At 37.4% G+C, this 18068-nt stretch overlaps 1 protein-coding gene across 6 annotated transcripts in view; it reads right to left on the reverse strand.

Moving 5' to 3' along the window:
- Positions 1–18068, reverse strand: part of trps1 (trichorhinophalangeal syndrome I) — a 183355-nt gene that overhangs the window by 98023 nt on the left and 67264 nt on the right. For all 6 annotated transcript variants that reach the window (XM_008422123.2, XM_008422121.2, XM_008422120.2 and 3 more), the window contains one exon: positions 2523–2951. In XM_008422123.2, coding sequence (XP_008420345.1) covers positions 2523–2535 — 13 coding nt within the window. In that variant the 5' untranslated portion in view covers positions 2536–2951. The remainder of the gene's footprint in view (positions 1–2522; positions 2952–18068) is intronic.

An 18068-nucleotide genomic window follows, 5' to 3' on the forward strand; every position in this document is an offset into this window, starting at 1 on the left:
CAACCATTTGACTTATTGATCACCAGTCAGAGGCAGTCAAGTAAAGGTTGGCAATTTTGTTGCATCCTGGCTGAGTGGTGCATCAATAACAATTATGTTCAAAGAAAAACTGAAAACCAAAACTGTGAATGTAAAGCTAATGTGAGATAATTTCTTTTAGTCTAAAACACCTGAAACATCTGGTCTGACTGCGTTTCATTTTGATAGACATTTTTGATAGAGCCAGTAGACCGTTTAACGGCTCTTTTAAGGCAGAGTCCTATTTCACCACTTGCCCCTCATGTTCAGCCCTTAGCCTTAGGTTCTGAAGCAGTGGGGCATCACAACGCTTTCTGTGGGGTTGAAGAAGGGTAAATAGGAGCAGTTTCTACACTTGCAAACAAAGGGGTAGGAACTAAGCTTAAAAATACACTCATAAATGTAAATATTATCTTAGTGTATTTTTATAGCACAATATAGTGGTTACACAATAACCACTATGGCGTCCATCTCAAAACCCAGGTGGGTTGTGGCAGATGGCCTCTCATACCAAACCTGATTAATGAGGAGTTGTTTCCCTTTCTACTGCTGACACATGCATGTTTATATAGTAAACAAGAGATTAACAAAGTGTCTATACACCATTTCTAAAATATGTCATTTCAAGTCCAACAAAGTAAAGTTGTGTTGGTATAAAATATATATTAGATTTGGTATGAAAAGACAATATATACGTCTACAAACTCACCCATTTATAACTCACATAAAATAAAGGTTTACTAAGTATTTAGAAATATCAGAATAACTTCACATGAAATTTGCAGAAGACGCTGCAATAATTACGTACTCCTCTTCACAAACCACTGCAGCCTTGTGATCACACTTACATAATAACCTCTCCACTGTATGCATTTGCATTTCCTGTAGTGTAACAGCGTGCAAATGTGTCAGCGCATTGAAAGCGGCAAAATGAACATAAACAGGGTTTAAAATGTCACCAAATAACACAAAATGTTACATGATTATTTTATAAGCTTACCATCACATAACTATGTTATAAAATATGACATAGTTCATCATCAAAAAATGTTGCTAGCAATCTGTATCATCAAACAGATTTAGTCTACTTCACACTCATAACCTTTACTTAGAGATTTAGCGTCGGCCAAGCAGCTGATAAAGATATCCCCTCTAATTTTCACTGTGAGGAACTAATGAGCTCTGCTAATGGGGCTTACTGAACTGGAATACACCAGCATTGACATGATGGAGGAGCAGGGAACGTTTGACTATGAGTCAGTTATTCTGACATTTAATGTCAGAGACATTCTTCAACTATTCATGGACGTGAACTCTACTCATTCAAGCCGTACAGTAACAGATTTCCCTCATCATGGGCAAATATTATTACTGAAACCCAGAGCACAGGGAGCATTTAGAGGCAATGCACAGTCACTTCCCCCAACGGTATGAGTATGACAGGTTTGTCATCATGCTTTGCTACTCTGCATAAAAAAAACGTAGCTGATGTGAACAAACAGCTGAGGTTGCTGAGCAGGAAGCAATGTAGGTTTACAAATCAATAAAGCTCTTTTTTTTTTAATATAAATTATCTAAATAGTTGTGTTTTTTTTGTAAAGCTTTAAAAAAAAAAACAACTTGCATTTGACAAATCAAAAATAAAAATTGCAATGGAAAAATGCTTACACAACACAAACAGATTCTAGATCCCTGTTGCTAATAAATATGTTTATTTTAATTGAGTCTAAACTGATATTTTCATACAAATATAAGACATAGAAAACTAAAGTTTACAGAAATATGTCCCTTTAACAGTTTAAACTGAAATAATATGTAAGCTGGTTTTATACATAACATGTATAAATGCACAGAATTTGACAAAATAGTAACTTTGTATTTAAAAAAAAAAGTTCTGTATTATTTTTTAATTGCAAAACAAAACATCTGAAAGAGTCAACAGAGTGTGAGATGTGCAAAGAGTTCTGAAATAATTTCGTTTATTGCAGTGGAATATTTTCACACACAAAAAAAGTTGCAACTCTGTAGACATATTTCTGTTCCCTTATATTTTCTTTCTTAATATATCTAATGAACTGTACATATAAGGTTTGATGCAGCAGCTACTTCCGGACTCAGAAACGTTAATATAAATCTGACCAAAATAAATGACATGTTCTCCAGTCTTTCCCAATTTGAAGACTGTCAAAAATAACTAAGACTCCATGCCCCAAAAATCAGGAATAGTGTGTTATTAACTTCGGAAAAATTATTTCTTAATGTCGAATATGCTTTTTCAATAAATAAGCATACTTAAATTGATGACAGTATTTTCATATATTTTTCAGTTTTGCAGCTACAATAAACATTGTTTTGTTTTAGAATTTTTTACCCTTTTATCTTTATCAGGGGTGTCAATAAAATATGTAGGTGTTTCTGTATCTTCTGGTAAAATAACTCCTTTCGGTTTTAGCTGTGGACGGCTTTTGAGTAAATTTAACGGAGCTGAATTAAACAAATCTTACCTGTGCTGGTCATCAGGTTATCAAAACATAATGGCTGACTCCTGGCTTTGGCATCAGTTTTGTTCAACCAGCTTGATTACGCGAGTCCGTCCGGTAGCACAGCTCTTCTGCACGGTTCCTCTGTTACTCCAAAACAAAGTAATGGAAAGCAGAAACCAGAAGTTGGACCCAAACTGGTATCACTCCATCTCTTCTGGCCCCTGCGAGTCCTCAGAGGTCCACAACTGTCAGAGTAAAAATGGCTCAGCTTCTTTGCCGTGTGTTTAAAAAGGTCCTTCACTGGGACAAGCATCGGCTAGGTTTGGTCCAGAGCTGCAGCACCTCTTCTGCTCAGCTGCGCGCCATCACAGTTTTGTTCCCGGTCAGATCGAGTCCGGGTGACAAATGCTGTCCTGCTTTTAGGTCTTCAGTCACAGTTGTTGCCTTAACCTGGAAAAGTATAAGACAAAACTTTTTAGAGAAAATTTGACAAGTGTAAACTAAGGCTGAGGCCCTTAATTTATTTCATTCTGACATTTAAGACCTAGAAATGTACTAACTTCAGTTTAGATAGAATCTTTATTATTTAAATGATAAAATGTGAATTTACTTAAGTGTAGCTGTATAAATACACTGGGAATGTTCCAGCAAATGCACTAATTACATGCACAATCAGGTAAAGCACTTTGGAAAAAAAAAACACAACATTCAGGATAGAGAGTGGTGCAGAAAAATTGATGGGGGACGAAACAAACAGCCTGCAGCAGCATTCAGTCGCAACAGGATCCAGCGTCTCACTTTCTCTACAAGTATTACCAACTCCATTTCAATATTGATTGTTCCATGAGTCTGAACAAGAAGGTCATTAATGAGTAATTTCCTGGGATTTCCATATCAAATTTCCAGTGGCCGTGACCGCTGACAATTACATTCCCTTTATTCTGTAATTCTAGCATTAAAAACACAGACTCTTCGATTCTCGGCTCCCGTCTTTTGTTGCCCCAACCGCAAAAAAAAAAAAAAATTATAATAATCTAATCATCCCACCCTCTCCGTTTGCGCCACTCCCCTCCCTCTCCTCTTCTCAGTCCCACCTCACTCTTCGGCGCCTGCTGGTTTCCATCCATCCAACTTCAATCGTCAGCCAATTTTTTATTGTTTTTGGACTGTTGGAGATGGCGTGTGTAAAGGTGTGCATCGTTCAATTACCACCACAAATAAAACCGTAAAAATATGGAGACTGAGTGTGTGTGTACCAATCTTGCCAAAAATGTTTCTTTGGGATTTACATCAGGACTTTGACTAGGACATTCCCAGTGAATGTACTTTGAATTAAGCTAATGCATTGTAGCTCTTGCAGTATGGTTAAGATCCCAAAGTTAAAAGAACAGGTCTCAGAGCTGCAGACTCGATGATTTCCTTCTAATATCAGCATCCTGCTGAAGGTAAGCATGGTGCTGCCACCACCGTCTTTCACAGTAGACATAGTGCATTAGGGTGCTCTGCATTGTTTTTGCTATGGCATTTTAACATCACCTGGCCAGGTCATTTCTCACAATTTCCGTTTTTTACTTGCAAACTCTTCCTTCAAGGCCAGATGTTTTAATTTTTTTAAAAACCCTGCTTTGAACTTATCCACAACTTTCTCCTTGACCACTCTGTTGTTTTCCTTGCTCTTGGTGTTGCTATTTATTCACTAATGTTCCCTAACAATTCACAGAACATCTGCACTTGATTTTATTTAAGTGCGTCCAAGTAAAGGGACTACATATTCTTTTCCATCCACTTCACAATTATGTGCTACTTTGGTTTGGTCTAGAAAATAAAAGTCCAATACATTGAAAGTTATGGTTGTAAAATGTTTTACTTTTTGCATTGCAGCGTACTGGATATCACCGGTGGGTCAGACATATTTTTTAAACATACGCACATGCAGAATTAAAGAGCCCTGTCTATTGTTTGAAGCTTACTATACATGAATTATGCAACACTAGCTCTGAAAGAGATGAGAATGAATAGCGTTCTCATCCTGCAATCCCCACTCCGAGGGTTACCTTTGCTCCTTGCCACTTCTGCATGTAGCTCTAACTTTGTTTGCACCACAAATAGAAAATGAACACACTGACTGTTTTCACGTGAAAAAGGGAAATCTGCACATTATGACTCATAACTGGAATTATGAGTCATCTTTATACCCTCCCATCTTAAAAACAGTCATATTTTAAGAGGAGTTAAAAAAAAAACCATGGTTTTGGAATAAGTAAAAATTTCTGTAAATGTCCCGTGTCCTCGGATAACCTTTCAGCAATTTAAGCAAATCAAACATCAGCTTATAAATACAAAACTATAACCACAAAGGATTACATTCTGCCGATTTCTCCAGGCTGCAATATCCCGACTCTGAAGCTACACACGCGCACATCCACACACATACATGCTTCCTGTTGTTTCAAGTCTGACCACATAATAGTATTAGCTATTAGAGTTGCGAGAAAGTAGGAATGTTTTTATTTTTGGCTGTGAGGGAAAGCAGAGAGAGCGAGAGAGAAGAAAACAGGCCAGCTACTTACTGATTAGTAGAACAACAGGAAAAGAGAGGAGAGAGAAAGGTTTTCTTTATTGGAAGGAGGGAGCGTAACTAAATATTTTTCCTTGCGGAGTTCTGACTCAATCGAGCTCCTGCTTAGTCATTTGATTTAATCACTGTCATTCGCTGCCTCACTGTGCTTTATTCCACATTGTGTGTTTTCTTTATTTTCTCCACAAAGACTTATCTCGCCGTTTTGTTTTTTTTTCTTTTCATCCCCAGCTACTTTAACCTCCCTCCCAGTGTAACTCCTACTTCCCTGTCTCAGTTTTCCACTCGAGCCGTCTGTCGTATCAATCCATCAGCGGAGCTCCCTGTCATTTTCAAATGCTTCTTCTGTCTGCTTTCCCAACTGTCACTGCGGCTAAGACCCCCCCCCCCTCCGACCACCACCCACCATCACCACCTCCGACCCCCCCCACCTTGAAGGACGTGTGTGGTCCGGTCTGACTATAGAACATTACATTGTTCCAGACAGGTTGGACTGCGCCACTAGGCAGCAGACGGAGGCAGGCGGGGGTAGGTGGAGAGCAGGGGTTCCTGGGGAATGTTTGTTTTTCTGTTTCCAATTTGGTCCAGCCCAAGGAACTCCACACTCCGCTCTGTCTCAAACACACCATTCATGACGGCCTGACGTAGATGATTACACACAAACACCCACTCAGCAAGTCTCGGCTAGCTCACAGCACACACACACACACGCACAGATGTGTATATAAGCACATACCCACACATGCTGAGCTACCTCGCTGCCCGTGAAATACACATATGTACATATATGAGAACTGAGAACGATACACACATGGCTTAGATTCGTTCTCAGTCGCTTTAACCATGAAACGTAATACGTTTAATTTATCTTTGTTCTCATCTTTTATTGTTTTCTGATTTGTTATTGCTAATGCCATTTCAAATGACATGGTGGTCAAACTAATTATGCTTGTTTTTTTCCTCGTCTTTCCGATCCCCCCTCCGCTCTGTACTTGGGAAAATGATCGTTTCTGAAAGGGCTTTTTGATGTGTCTTGCTGAGTTTTTAGATGTTATGTAGACAAAGTTTAAGCTCCATGTTCCACCAATTAAAGCACAGAGGGCACATTGTTTCATACTCAACTATTCCATCTGAAACGGATTACTTTAGTAATTTCCTTGTTTGGATTTGCTTTTATTTTTTCTTTTCTTTCTATTTATCAAGTTTATTTGTAAGGAAAGAGCTCAGATCAGCTCTGGCAGCTGGGAAAAAGTAGCAGATGTACCATACATGTGTTCATAGCTCACATGTATTTAAAAAGCAACTTCCTTAATGAGATCTGAGGGATCAAGAAGTATTGCTAAAGATTAAAAACATTCCATGTACACGTGGATTTGCCAGCAAACAGGTGTAACACTAGCACCTGTTTTTCCAACTAGTGTTCTTCATTTCATCAGTTACAATAATTTGCCTGGAGGAGAAACTATTTCAGACAGTGATGCACAGAGAAATCAACTGTTAAACAAAACAATTTAAAGTTGTAACAAACTGACCAGTCACCAGGCAACCTGAAACCCAAAATTCCTATATTTTCAGGTCAATGAATACACCCTACCAAAGTAATGACAGATCAAACTACCATACTTTTCACTGAGGTTGTTTCTTAAGGAAAAAGGAAACAGACATAAGGGCCTACGGTCACACAAACACTGGCTGTTTGCAATTACTAATGCTAAAATACTCACTTTTGATATGAAATTATGTCAGCAAATTTGTTTAAATTTAATATCAAAACCCTGTTTTACAGTAGTCATTCCTCCACACACAGTAAAATGTTGCCTCTGCTTTTAATATAATTAATTAGTCAAGGGCCGATCATGTCAGGAAAGCTCAGACCAAAATATCTTTGAAGGATTTTATTTATAGTTCTTCAAGAGAAATTCAGAAAGCTTTGCGAACTCAGGAAAAAATTCAGATGCCAAGTGAGTAGGTTAAAATGATTTTAAAAAACAAAAACAACATAATGGTTAGATCATAATATATCTCATTAAAAACACTTGAAACAATTTACCAGACAAATTTTAGAGCGATTCGAGTTTTCTCTGGCTGCACGAATCACAGAGTAAATCAATAATTTTCTTGTTGTTGCTGAGCACTGCAGGCGAGGTGGCTGATAGGTGGCTACTATGCTCCCCAAGCTTGTAAGAAAAGCACATTTGCATGTTTTGAAAATCTTTTAGATAGCCAACTGCCATTTGACTACTGGAGCAGGTAGCCCAGCTAATTAATCAGCAGATTGTTATAATCCACATGTCAAAAATGTATATCTGCACTATAAACATGTTTACTTAAAAACTACTACTAAATTTAGTGGATATCTAATATTTTTGTACAAGTCAGAATAGCAGCAATAACCATGATGGTTAATTTTTTATTGTTTTAAATAAAAGTGATCACCACATACCTTTAATATAGTTATAAGTACTAAATACTGTGAAACTGTTCAAACTCAACAAAAGGATCTCATATCATGACAATCTAAAAATGGCCTGTGCCTATTTCGCAGGAGCTAGAAACGCCTTGTAAATACAATGAAAAACTTCAATACATTTCGTAAATTGCATATTAAATGCTAACAAAAATATAAATCTTAAAGGCATACACAAGCCTTAGTACAAGTCTTAAAAAGGAAAGCTATGAAAATCTGTCCCAATGTCTGCTCATCAAAAAGTACATTCATATTTATCAAACTAACCAAACTTCTGATCTGCATCTACCTTGCCACGTCCAATGCCAATCTGAATATACAAGTGAAAACTCAATTGAAGCAATTTCCTGCCAGAGAGATTGATGGAAGAGGAAAACTATGAAGGAATATAGTTTTACCTCCGATAGAAAATACTAATGGTTCCCAGAGGATGACATGTCAGAAAAATGGACCCCGCTGAGTGTATTTGAAGAGCAGTCGACATTAACTGCTGATGTCCACGTCAAAACCATTTACCACTCACTTTCTTACAAAATGAGCAGAGTAATTCCAATTCCTAGTAGGTTTGTTTCAGCTGTGAAATCAAAGTACATCAAAACACCGATCAGGTTACCCGGCCGCTCAAGCGTGAGGGATATCAGCTGCTTTGATCAGATTAATGCGAGAGAATTATGGAGGTTTCTGTCATGCAAAAGCAATATTGGTAAAATTATTAGTTTTATTTTAACATAAACTCAAAATAGACTGCATAGCTCCTTATGAGTAAAAAAACAGGCATGTCAGCAGAAAATACTACTATAAAAACTAAGAAGCATAACCAGAATTTGAAGAAATGTTTTTCAGCATAATTCTTTAAACTTCACACTGTGCAAACTGGTTTGCTGATAAGGAGCTCCACCTGGTAAAAATCCACTTGCAGAGATAAACAATGGATCAAAACAGAAACTCCTTTATCATGTTTGTTGTGAGGAAAGAAAGCATTGTGTCGGGGCTGCTTTGCTCTTCTGTATGCGTCTTTCAGCGACCTTGATCAACCAGATCTTTCAGCTGCTTAAGTGAAAGCTGAGGGAGTGGTCTCTATTCACTGCTGCAAGCAACACCCAGAGCTTTTAAGTGGTGTTCTGACAGTGAGACACGTGCGTGTTACGGAGACACTGACTTTTTCCCATAATGTGTGTCTTTGGAGTGTCTCGATGTGCTTTACATGATTTTCTTTTTCCTGTGGGCTGTGACTACGGGGATTATTCTCAGGAATGCTTTCTTTCAAATACTTGTGAGAACACATATAGCCGAGATATTTTGGAGACTCATCTGGGCAGAATTATTTCACAAGCGCAGAGAGGTGCCAAGATAAGAGACAACGAAAAACATTCAACGTGTATTTTAATCAAGAATTTAAATATATTTTATTAATTAGATATTTGGCACAGTCGGGTTTCAATGTTACTGACCAAAACGAACAAAGAACAATTTCAAATTTTCCCCCCCCAAAAAAAATCTTGATAATCTCCAGGGCTTTGGGGTAATCACCTTTTCATAGCACTGTATGTTCCTTGGTAATACAAATCAGTCCATTTGAGTTGATTCAAATTCAGTGCTATTGTGTACAAGTAACATCAGCAGAATGTATTCTGTTGTAAATGTTGCCTTTTAGAAGCATAAAAAAGTATTGTGACAAACATACAGGTGCAAGACTAATCCCTGTGAAGCCCCATAATCAAGTCTGATTTACATGAGAATTTGAATTTGAAAGACAAATACGACTTCATCTTGAACAACTTTTTTTTCCATGAAGAAAAATAATTTGAAAACGTTAGTTCCTCATTTACTGCTAAATATTTGCTGCCAGAAAATATTTGTGCAGCAGGGAACAGAATTAAACTTGCTGTCACAATCGCTAAAATGAGAAATGAAATTCTTTGAGAATGTATTCACTGAAACAAGTTGCACACGCACACACACACACGAGCATTAATCGAAGATTTACAGTTTGTGACCTACAAATGGGAGGTCTTGACGTTGCCTGCCAAAAGTTGCTGCTACACTTCAGAAGTCACTGGAAGACAATAATCAACAGTTGCTGTGGCTGGTAGAGGGGACAAAACTCACCAACCACAGTCAAGAGAGTAGCCACTTTTGCCTTGTGAACAGTGTTAATATCCTGCCCTGATGTACGATAGTAGTAGGGAACCAAGAGCTGCATAAATCAACTCTTGACTGTTGATTCTGACCTTGCGCTACACAGCTAAGGCTCTCATACATCAAAAATAATGGAGAACAAACTCTGCTTCCGTGGTGGTGGTAGGCGTAATGGAAAGAACTAGTAGCTGCATAAATCAACATGTTGATTGTTGACTCTTGCTTTGCTTGTCTTTTCCTCCCCAAAAGAAACGGAAAACAAACTGAGACACACATCAAACCGGCTGCCAGAAATCACTGATGATTTTCAGGACACGTGCACACACAACACTGTACGTGTGTGTGTGTGTGTTATTTGTCACGGTGTGGTTTGTCAATGTCTGGGTAAGCTCAAACATTACGTCAGTCAAAGACGAGCACACACACACACTTGCACACAAGTGGACATTCACACATCCAAACAGATTTATACACCAAAACAGGCTCTACACTTACTGACCAACACACAAGTTCCACTCCTTATACCAAAGACGTTTCCTGCAAGAGCAAGGCCCTACGGGAAAATAGTCTGGATAAACTTCAGATGCACATACACACCTGCAAACACGCCCGCGTGCACACACACACACACACACACAACGGAACATTTCAAACCCACAATGTTGACATTATGCTGCTTTCCAAAGCCGGTCTATCTGCACGCCGGCCAAGGGAAGCACTATCGGGAATCAGCATGGAGAAAGTTGTCGGACTTTGTACAAAAACTGGATTTGAATCAAAATTTCAAGCCAAATATGATCATATTTTCAGGGTGACTCACCTTAAGTTTTAATGCAGCATTTCATAGCCTGAAAGCAGGGGGAATCACTGATACCATTCTCCTTTCACGTATATATCTTTAATAAAAGTATGCACGGCCTTTTATAGACAGTTTCTCACCGTTCATAAATCAGTTCACGATCATTAATAAATTGAGTTGCTTCTGTTAGTAAATCAGTGACAACGTCCAAATTATATCACAATTCTATCAGAGCTAAACTGATTACAATAATTGTGTTGGTATTATTTTTTTGCATTACATTTACCATAATTTCAAATACCCATTTCTAGCATTATTTATACTGTTCTATGTAAGATAGGAAACCCATAGACAAAACATAAATAGCAACAGGAGTTAACAATTCATTTTAGTTTAGGAGTAAGAGTGACTAATATTACTAAAACTGCAGTTTGTATGTAATTCTAAGAGGATGAAGAACTTTTTGATTTCCAAACCAGAGGCTGAAAGCTTGCAAGGACAAAACAGAGCAACTTTGTTCCTTTGTGCCCTTTAGCCTTTCAGCTGCCTGCAAAAAGTCTTGCTCACTCTTGTTCCTTCGTACCATGAATATACAGCAAATCTGTCTTGCCATTTCACAGAAAGCAGTTTAGTTTTAAATGGCTTCTTACACTTCTGTGCTTCTTCTAAGTTAATTTGATGCACCTGACACTAAAAATAGTCAACTTTGAGTTGCCTTCTCTCTGTAGCAGCATCCATACTGAAGAGTGTTGCTGTGAGAATAACTTGGTGCAGGATTTTAAGCTTCTAAAGAGCCTGTCTTCAGTCAGTATTGATCAAGTAAAAATCGGCCCAATCTGGTAACCAGCTGATTTTTCTGAACACTTGTAAACACAGTGGTGAACATCAAGAAGATTGTGAGCCGTTAGTGACTGTTACATGGAGTACATCACAGTGCTAAACTGAAGATAATCTACAAGATTATCTCTAGTGAGTTTGCATACAATTGCAGAAGCTTATACTATCACTTTATTAATCAATGGTTTAAGGTCATCTAACTTACTCTACATTTCATGCCAGCCATAAAATGTACCACTGGTGCCGCCTCGGTAATTTTCAAGATAATGTTTAGATTCTATAGAACTCCTGCTGTATGTATTTTTAAGGGAAATTGTTGTTCCATACTGCTGTTGTAAATGATTATTTTAGTAATGAAGTAATCTACTGATTTTTCTGATGACTAATTGAGTAATCAAATGAAGAAAAAAAATAAAAAGGATAAAATATTGGTAATACCAGTAGTAGATATTTACATATTTAGACATTTCCATATCTGTTCATCCTTAGCAATTACGCTTCTTTTAGAAATCAATATGTAACAATAATGTTTTAAGTCAACCTGGACAAAAAAATATATATACAAAGCCTGGAATGATATTCGATGTAATAATAAAAATAAAAAGCAGAGATATTTTTAAATAAAAGAATACTCCAGTTTTTATTCGTATTCTGCAGTCAGTTTAGTAGACAAGGTCTCACTTTGCATAGCCATTTATAGCGTGTGCGTCCATGTAAGAGAAGAAATCTTTGTCACCTTTTTCATAACACAGAAACGCATATCCCAGCTATGTACACACCACAGTGTATTCGCCACCCATTTGTTGTGACCGGGGTGCTAGAAAATTTATTTTACGTTTCGTTCATGAAGCTACACCTGCGCTAAACATGTGTAGCGCAGGTGTAGCAATGCCCGCTGTGGTCCATTTCTGTGTCTCCGCTTCACCTGTGTACATACACCCGCCACGCACTTTGCCGCTATTCATTCAAAAACACCCTCTAGGCAGGCGCTCTGGGAGAGAGGCTCTTGCTTTCCATTCATTGCACATCAATTTAATGATCCATTTTGATCCCTTAAAAAATGATAAAACCCTGGAAACTTTTATCAATCAGTGAAATCTCCTTGGATGCCTCAGACAGAACATGGAAAGTGGACATGTTCAGGGAAAAGAGGACGTTTGGTCACCCTACGTTATGCCAATAGCGCGTAGCAGTTGTCAACTCTAGCGGAAGTGAGAGCGTTGCGCAACACAAATAATTATCTGGTGGGAACACAGTGTGCTAAATAGTAAAACTAAATTTAATGGATCCTCAAGGCAGATAATTTGCCTCGAGGAATTTTAATAATTGAGGTACTTGAATCAATTGATGAATTGTTATTGCTTTATATACTGTCATACAACTGTAGTGTAATTCAATTTTTAAAAAAAGTTCAAGAACATTTTGATTTCAACATTCCTAACAAAGCAGCTTCCTGGTGAAATAATTTCAATAATTTCACTTCAAGAAAAATTACTCCTGCAGATGTCCTTAAAAACAAAACAAATAATGCTTTTATCAATTTATGCAATGTACATGTTCCTGAACCTCTACAAACTCAAAATGTTTCATGACTTTCTAGAAAACGGTGAACATAGTCAAATAAAAGTTAATTCACTTTGCTTAACCAAATCTAAAATAAGAGAGAATACTCTTCATATTAGATTAAATCAGCCTCTAAATAAAGGGAAGAAGACAACGTGTGTGTAAAGCAATAAAAAAGCGCAAAAGCCATGTTGTTGAACAAATGCCATGCCCCCCACTGGGCTTTCTCACCCAGTGCAACACACACTCCCACACACACACACACACACACACACACACACACAAACACACACACATTGAGCTGAGGTAAATTTAACTGTCAGCCGTAAAGTTTTCAACCATAGCAAGTGATCTTTTGCTCCTTTTTCTCGCCCCACTTTCCCTCCTCCTCCTCCTCTTTATGCAAATAGGTGTATCCTTCTGTTGCGCATCCATCGCTCCAGCCATTATTTTCTCACCCTATTTCCACTCTGATTTTCCTTCACATGTAATCCATCCTCATGTCCATTCCAGCTTCTTGTTTCACTTAATGCGCTTTCGTACCATTTTCTTTTTCCGCACTCAATCGGTCCCTCCATTCCTCGCAGCCGTACGCTGACCCAGAATCCCTCTGGAGGCTTTTTTTTTTCTTATCTCCGCCTTCCTACCTTCCAAGAGATGAAAAGATATCCTTTCCTCTTCTGTCTATCTGTCCATTCTTCCCCCACCAATACCCTCCCAACCAACCCACACACACTTCTGACTGTGGGCCTCTGACACCCACCTCTTCGTCTCTTGCCACAAAGGTCTGAAAGACCCCCAGATGTGTGTCCCCCTTCAATTTCCATTTAAAAAAAAAAAAAAAGAACCACCTCTCTTCCCCCATCATTCATCTATCCCTGTATCCACTTTTTTCCACACACACACATAGGGGAAACAATTAAAACGTGGGGTTAGTAACTTATTGGGAAAAACACCATTACATTTTCTCAAAAAACACATGAATATCACTCATAAGGTCCAATGAATGAGAGTGCTGGAGTGTTAAGCAATTGTACTATTTATGATGGAGGAAAACTTCCTCTTTAAAATGTTATTCTTAAAAAAAAACATGCTGACCATCAAAATCTTTCATATCTCACAAGAGGAAACATGCTGATGCCAACACATTTTACTGATCTTTAAAAGTCTCTCAGATGTTCCTTGAATGAATTCTGATGAATCAGCTCCATAAAATTACTTGGGGAAGTTTTTAAAGAGAATTGTAGATAAATAAGGCAGGAGTACATCTTTATAGTTAAAGGTTGAACAATGCTGTAACATTCAGACTTTTACAAGACTATTTAATAGTCACAAATCTAAACAGTTTGAGCATATTGCCACTACTATTACAAAAATAAAAAGTAGTGGAAGATATTACCTCTGATGCATATAATAATTGTTGCAGTATTTGATCGGTGAATTACTGATCGGAGCCAAGCAACAAAATTTGCTATTGTCTCTGGCCATCAGACTGGTGTGTCTTTAAAAAAAAATAAAGTAGCTTCCTTGTTTTGGATTAATTAAAAAAAAATGTAATTTACAGATAGAAATGTCATCAACAGAGTTATTCCAGTTCCAGTCAAAGTATCCAGATTTTAAGACCATTTTTAATGTCTACATTAAAAAAGTTTTTAAAAGTTTGTAATTATATTTTTAGCATCCTCAAGCTTTTTGAAAACAAAACTAAGAGCATAAAGTGAAGGTCTTCTTAAAAAGAATAATGTGTTCTAAAGATTTTATGTTGTAAAAATCACAGGGTTGAACTTTATTCTAACCTGAGTAACGCATCCATAATTTAGATCACTAAAGCAGACTTTTTTCATTGTTTTTTTTTCCATGGGAAGGTATTTTTATTGTTTTATTGTCAAATCAAACCTACAAAAAGAAAGAATAATGTCAAAGATTCTCACGACACTGACAGCATTTTATTTGGTGGTTCTCAACATCTACGGTCTGCCTGTGCAAAAAGTTGGCAACTCAACTTTTTGAGTTGCAAAAACTAGCACCAGTTGGTTTTGGCTGAACCAAAACTAACTGGTGCTACTCGTAAGCACAGTTGCCATATGTTCAACAGCAACTCTGGTTGTTCAAGCAATTTATTCTTTAGAAAACCAGATTTTTATCTTCTCAAGCTCATTTCTTTGTTTTCTCTTTTTTATATTCTCTGGTCCGTGAAAACACTAATGCTGCTTCCGTTGATATCCAAGACTTTTCAAGACTAGTAGTTTTTCAACGAAGGAAAATCTATTTTATACGTTTCTGATTTTCTTTTTTTTTTTTCCTAGACTGGCTACAATTAACTGGTCAAAAGTTGAAAATCCTATCATTTTTCATACAAGTAAATCTCCCATATTGAAGTACTAAAAGGTCTCACTGACGGGACTTATTGTTGTGGAAGCTTTAGAAGTTATTAAAGGGTCTACTTACTCTACAGCGAATACAAACAGAATCTGATGCTTACATGTAATCAATCAAAACAATTGAACAGCATATCTGAGATCCTCAGAAATATTACAAATTGCAAAGCAGTTATTTTGAAAAATTATTTCACAAACAAAATCCAATAAATAGTTATGATGTATGCTGTAATGAAGCAACACTCCTTAGAAATCAAAAGTTGCTCAAATTGATATTGGCAAGCCAAGACAGTGGTGGCTTTGAAACAAAATACAGAATCTTGAGAAAAATAAAAATGAGACCAAAAAAGGTCTCACCAACTATTTTTGAGAAAAAAAAAGTAAGTCTATTCAAAAGTCTTGAGGCTGAGTAGATTAAAATTATTATCCATTTGCCAGAAATGTGGTTGTGTATGTATCACATTTATGGCACCATAATCGTTTCCTGGTTCTCTGAAGATTTAATTCGAAAATAAATGAACTTTAAAACTCCTTAATGTTATTTCAATCAAGATTTATCAATGCAAGCACAATTCCCGACATTCATTTTATTTTCTCTGACCCGATGTTTTGTTCTGCTTGAGCAGCATTAAAAAATAAAGCTGTAAACATTAAGTTTTCAAGCATGAAGCCTCAGAAAGATGAAGACAACACCATTAAAATTTTTAAATTAAAAAAAGACATTTTCACTGAGGATTTACAAATGATAAGCTAGCACAAATCTGTTTTAGTTTAGTGTCAAAGCATAAGCAACAACAAATAACTTCCTGTGACTTTAGCCAACTATAGTTAAAAAACCTTTTCATCATTTAAACAGCACAGCACTAATACCCACAGTGGTAGTCCAATGATGGCAGCTTAACGCACAAAGAACTCTATACTGCTCTAACAGAAGACGAGTCCAGGCCCTTTTAAAGTTTGTGTGGTTTGAAGTGAAGTCCTAAGGGCATCAGCTCAAACCGTCTTCAGGGCGGCAGCCCCTTAAGCCCAAAGCTGCTCCTGCAGAATTATTTTGCAGTATCAAAAAGGAAAAAAACTAAGCCATCCCAGCGTCATCCTGCAGAGCACAGGTGAAAGAGTCCGCTGTGCTTTTGCACTTGGGTAAAGCTGTCTCGCTGACTCCTTCAGATTTGGGTAATAATGTCAGGCAAGAGCACAGCCAACTTAAAAAAGGTGTCATATCTCCCTGCGCTTTCTTCTTTTTATTCCTCCAGGTTATAGAGCAGCCAGCAAAGGCTACATGAAATGGATAGCATAAACAACAATCCAGACTGGCTATTTGTGAACTTTTCTTTTTTTTTTTTTTTGCAATGCATGCAGACAGAAGCAGACACAAAAATACATTAAAAAGCAGAGACAACAGTGGTTAGTTTCTTAAAGGAATAAAAGAAAATAGCTTGAATCAAAGTATTAATTTGGTGGGGCACAATAAAAGCGCGCACGCACGCACGCACACACACACACACACGCACACACACACACACACACACACAGAGGAAACCACACTTTGACAGACAGATGCGTGCTCAGACTGAGGACAAAGACTACTTTGAAAAGTTACTCAGCCACCAGATGTTTCAGCCTGATCCCAGACTACAATACTAATAGGGCTGCAGCTATGTGTGTGTGTGTGTGTGTGTGTGTGTGTGTGTGTGTGCGTGTGTGGGTGACCATGTGTGTGTAGGCTAAAGTTTTAAAAAGCTCCAAAAAAAATGAGACCCTTTGTAAAAGAAATGCGGTCATGATAAAATTGCTTCTGTACTCTTAACAATGCAACAGCATGCAGAAGATTCTTGAACTGAACACATTCCAACAATTCAACGACAACTGATCATCTACTGTTGTTTGACGACAATCTTTGACCTACAGATTCAGATTTTGTCTAGTTTCATTTTTTTTTTTCAAGAATAGAAAAACTAAAATACAATTGAAAGCTAACTTCTGGGGGTAAAAACTTGCATAGTTCTGTCTCTCACTGGAACTCAAATATTTTTCTCCAGCTTGCTGCACAAGCAAATTTGTGTGCAAATTAAATCAAACTGATAAAGAAGTGCAAAATTTCTTCTTCATAAGCCACAAAGACCTTAGTGGTAGGAGATGAGGTGTCAGAGGGCCTGTTATAACTAACTATAATCTTTTTCATGCACAGATTAAAAACACAATAGTGCATAACATGACATTTGTTTCTATGAGGTTTAAATTTAAAAGCAACTACAACTGTGTTACATTGTCATTGGATGTATTAGGCATAGGCCCAAATAAGAACTTTACAGTATATTCTGAGTACAAATACCATAATTTCATGGTGTATGCATTATAGTTTTAAACAAAATACCAACAGCATTACTGATTTTAAAACCATTGCTTTATTTCTTTGAGGAAACATTTCAAACAGGTGAATTTTTTTTTCTAGTAAGCCGAAAAGTAGAAACCTTATTTCAGCCAGCTGACCATCAGTGGTCTTGTAATGGCGCAGCTTTTGAAATCACCAAACTGAAAGTCAAAGATCAAGCTGATAAAGCGGAAAGTTTCCAGGTTCAGACCCAGTAAGTGAATTGGCAAAGACTACTGGGAATGGGTCAGTATTAAAGTGCACCTACATTTTGAAAAAGTCAACCCCTCCCCCCCGCCTCCCTTACTCTTCCTGTGATTTAAAGTGTTTTTTATATGATGTCAGAGAAAGTGCCAGAGTGACCAGAGTTTTCTGCAAACGGATCATAAAAATGACTCAGTGCTGCCCCTCCCGCGCTAGTTGCTAGGCAGATTG

Source organism: Poecilia reticulata, linkage group LG11 (genome assembly GCF_000633615.1).
Source record: "Poecilia reticulata strain Guanapo linkage group LG11, Guppy_female_1.0+MT, whole genome shotgun sequence".
NCBI classification, from domain to species: Eukaryota; Metazoa; Chordata; class Actinopteri; order Cyprinodontiformes; family Poeciliidae; genus Poecilia; species Poecilia reticulata.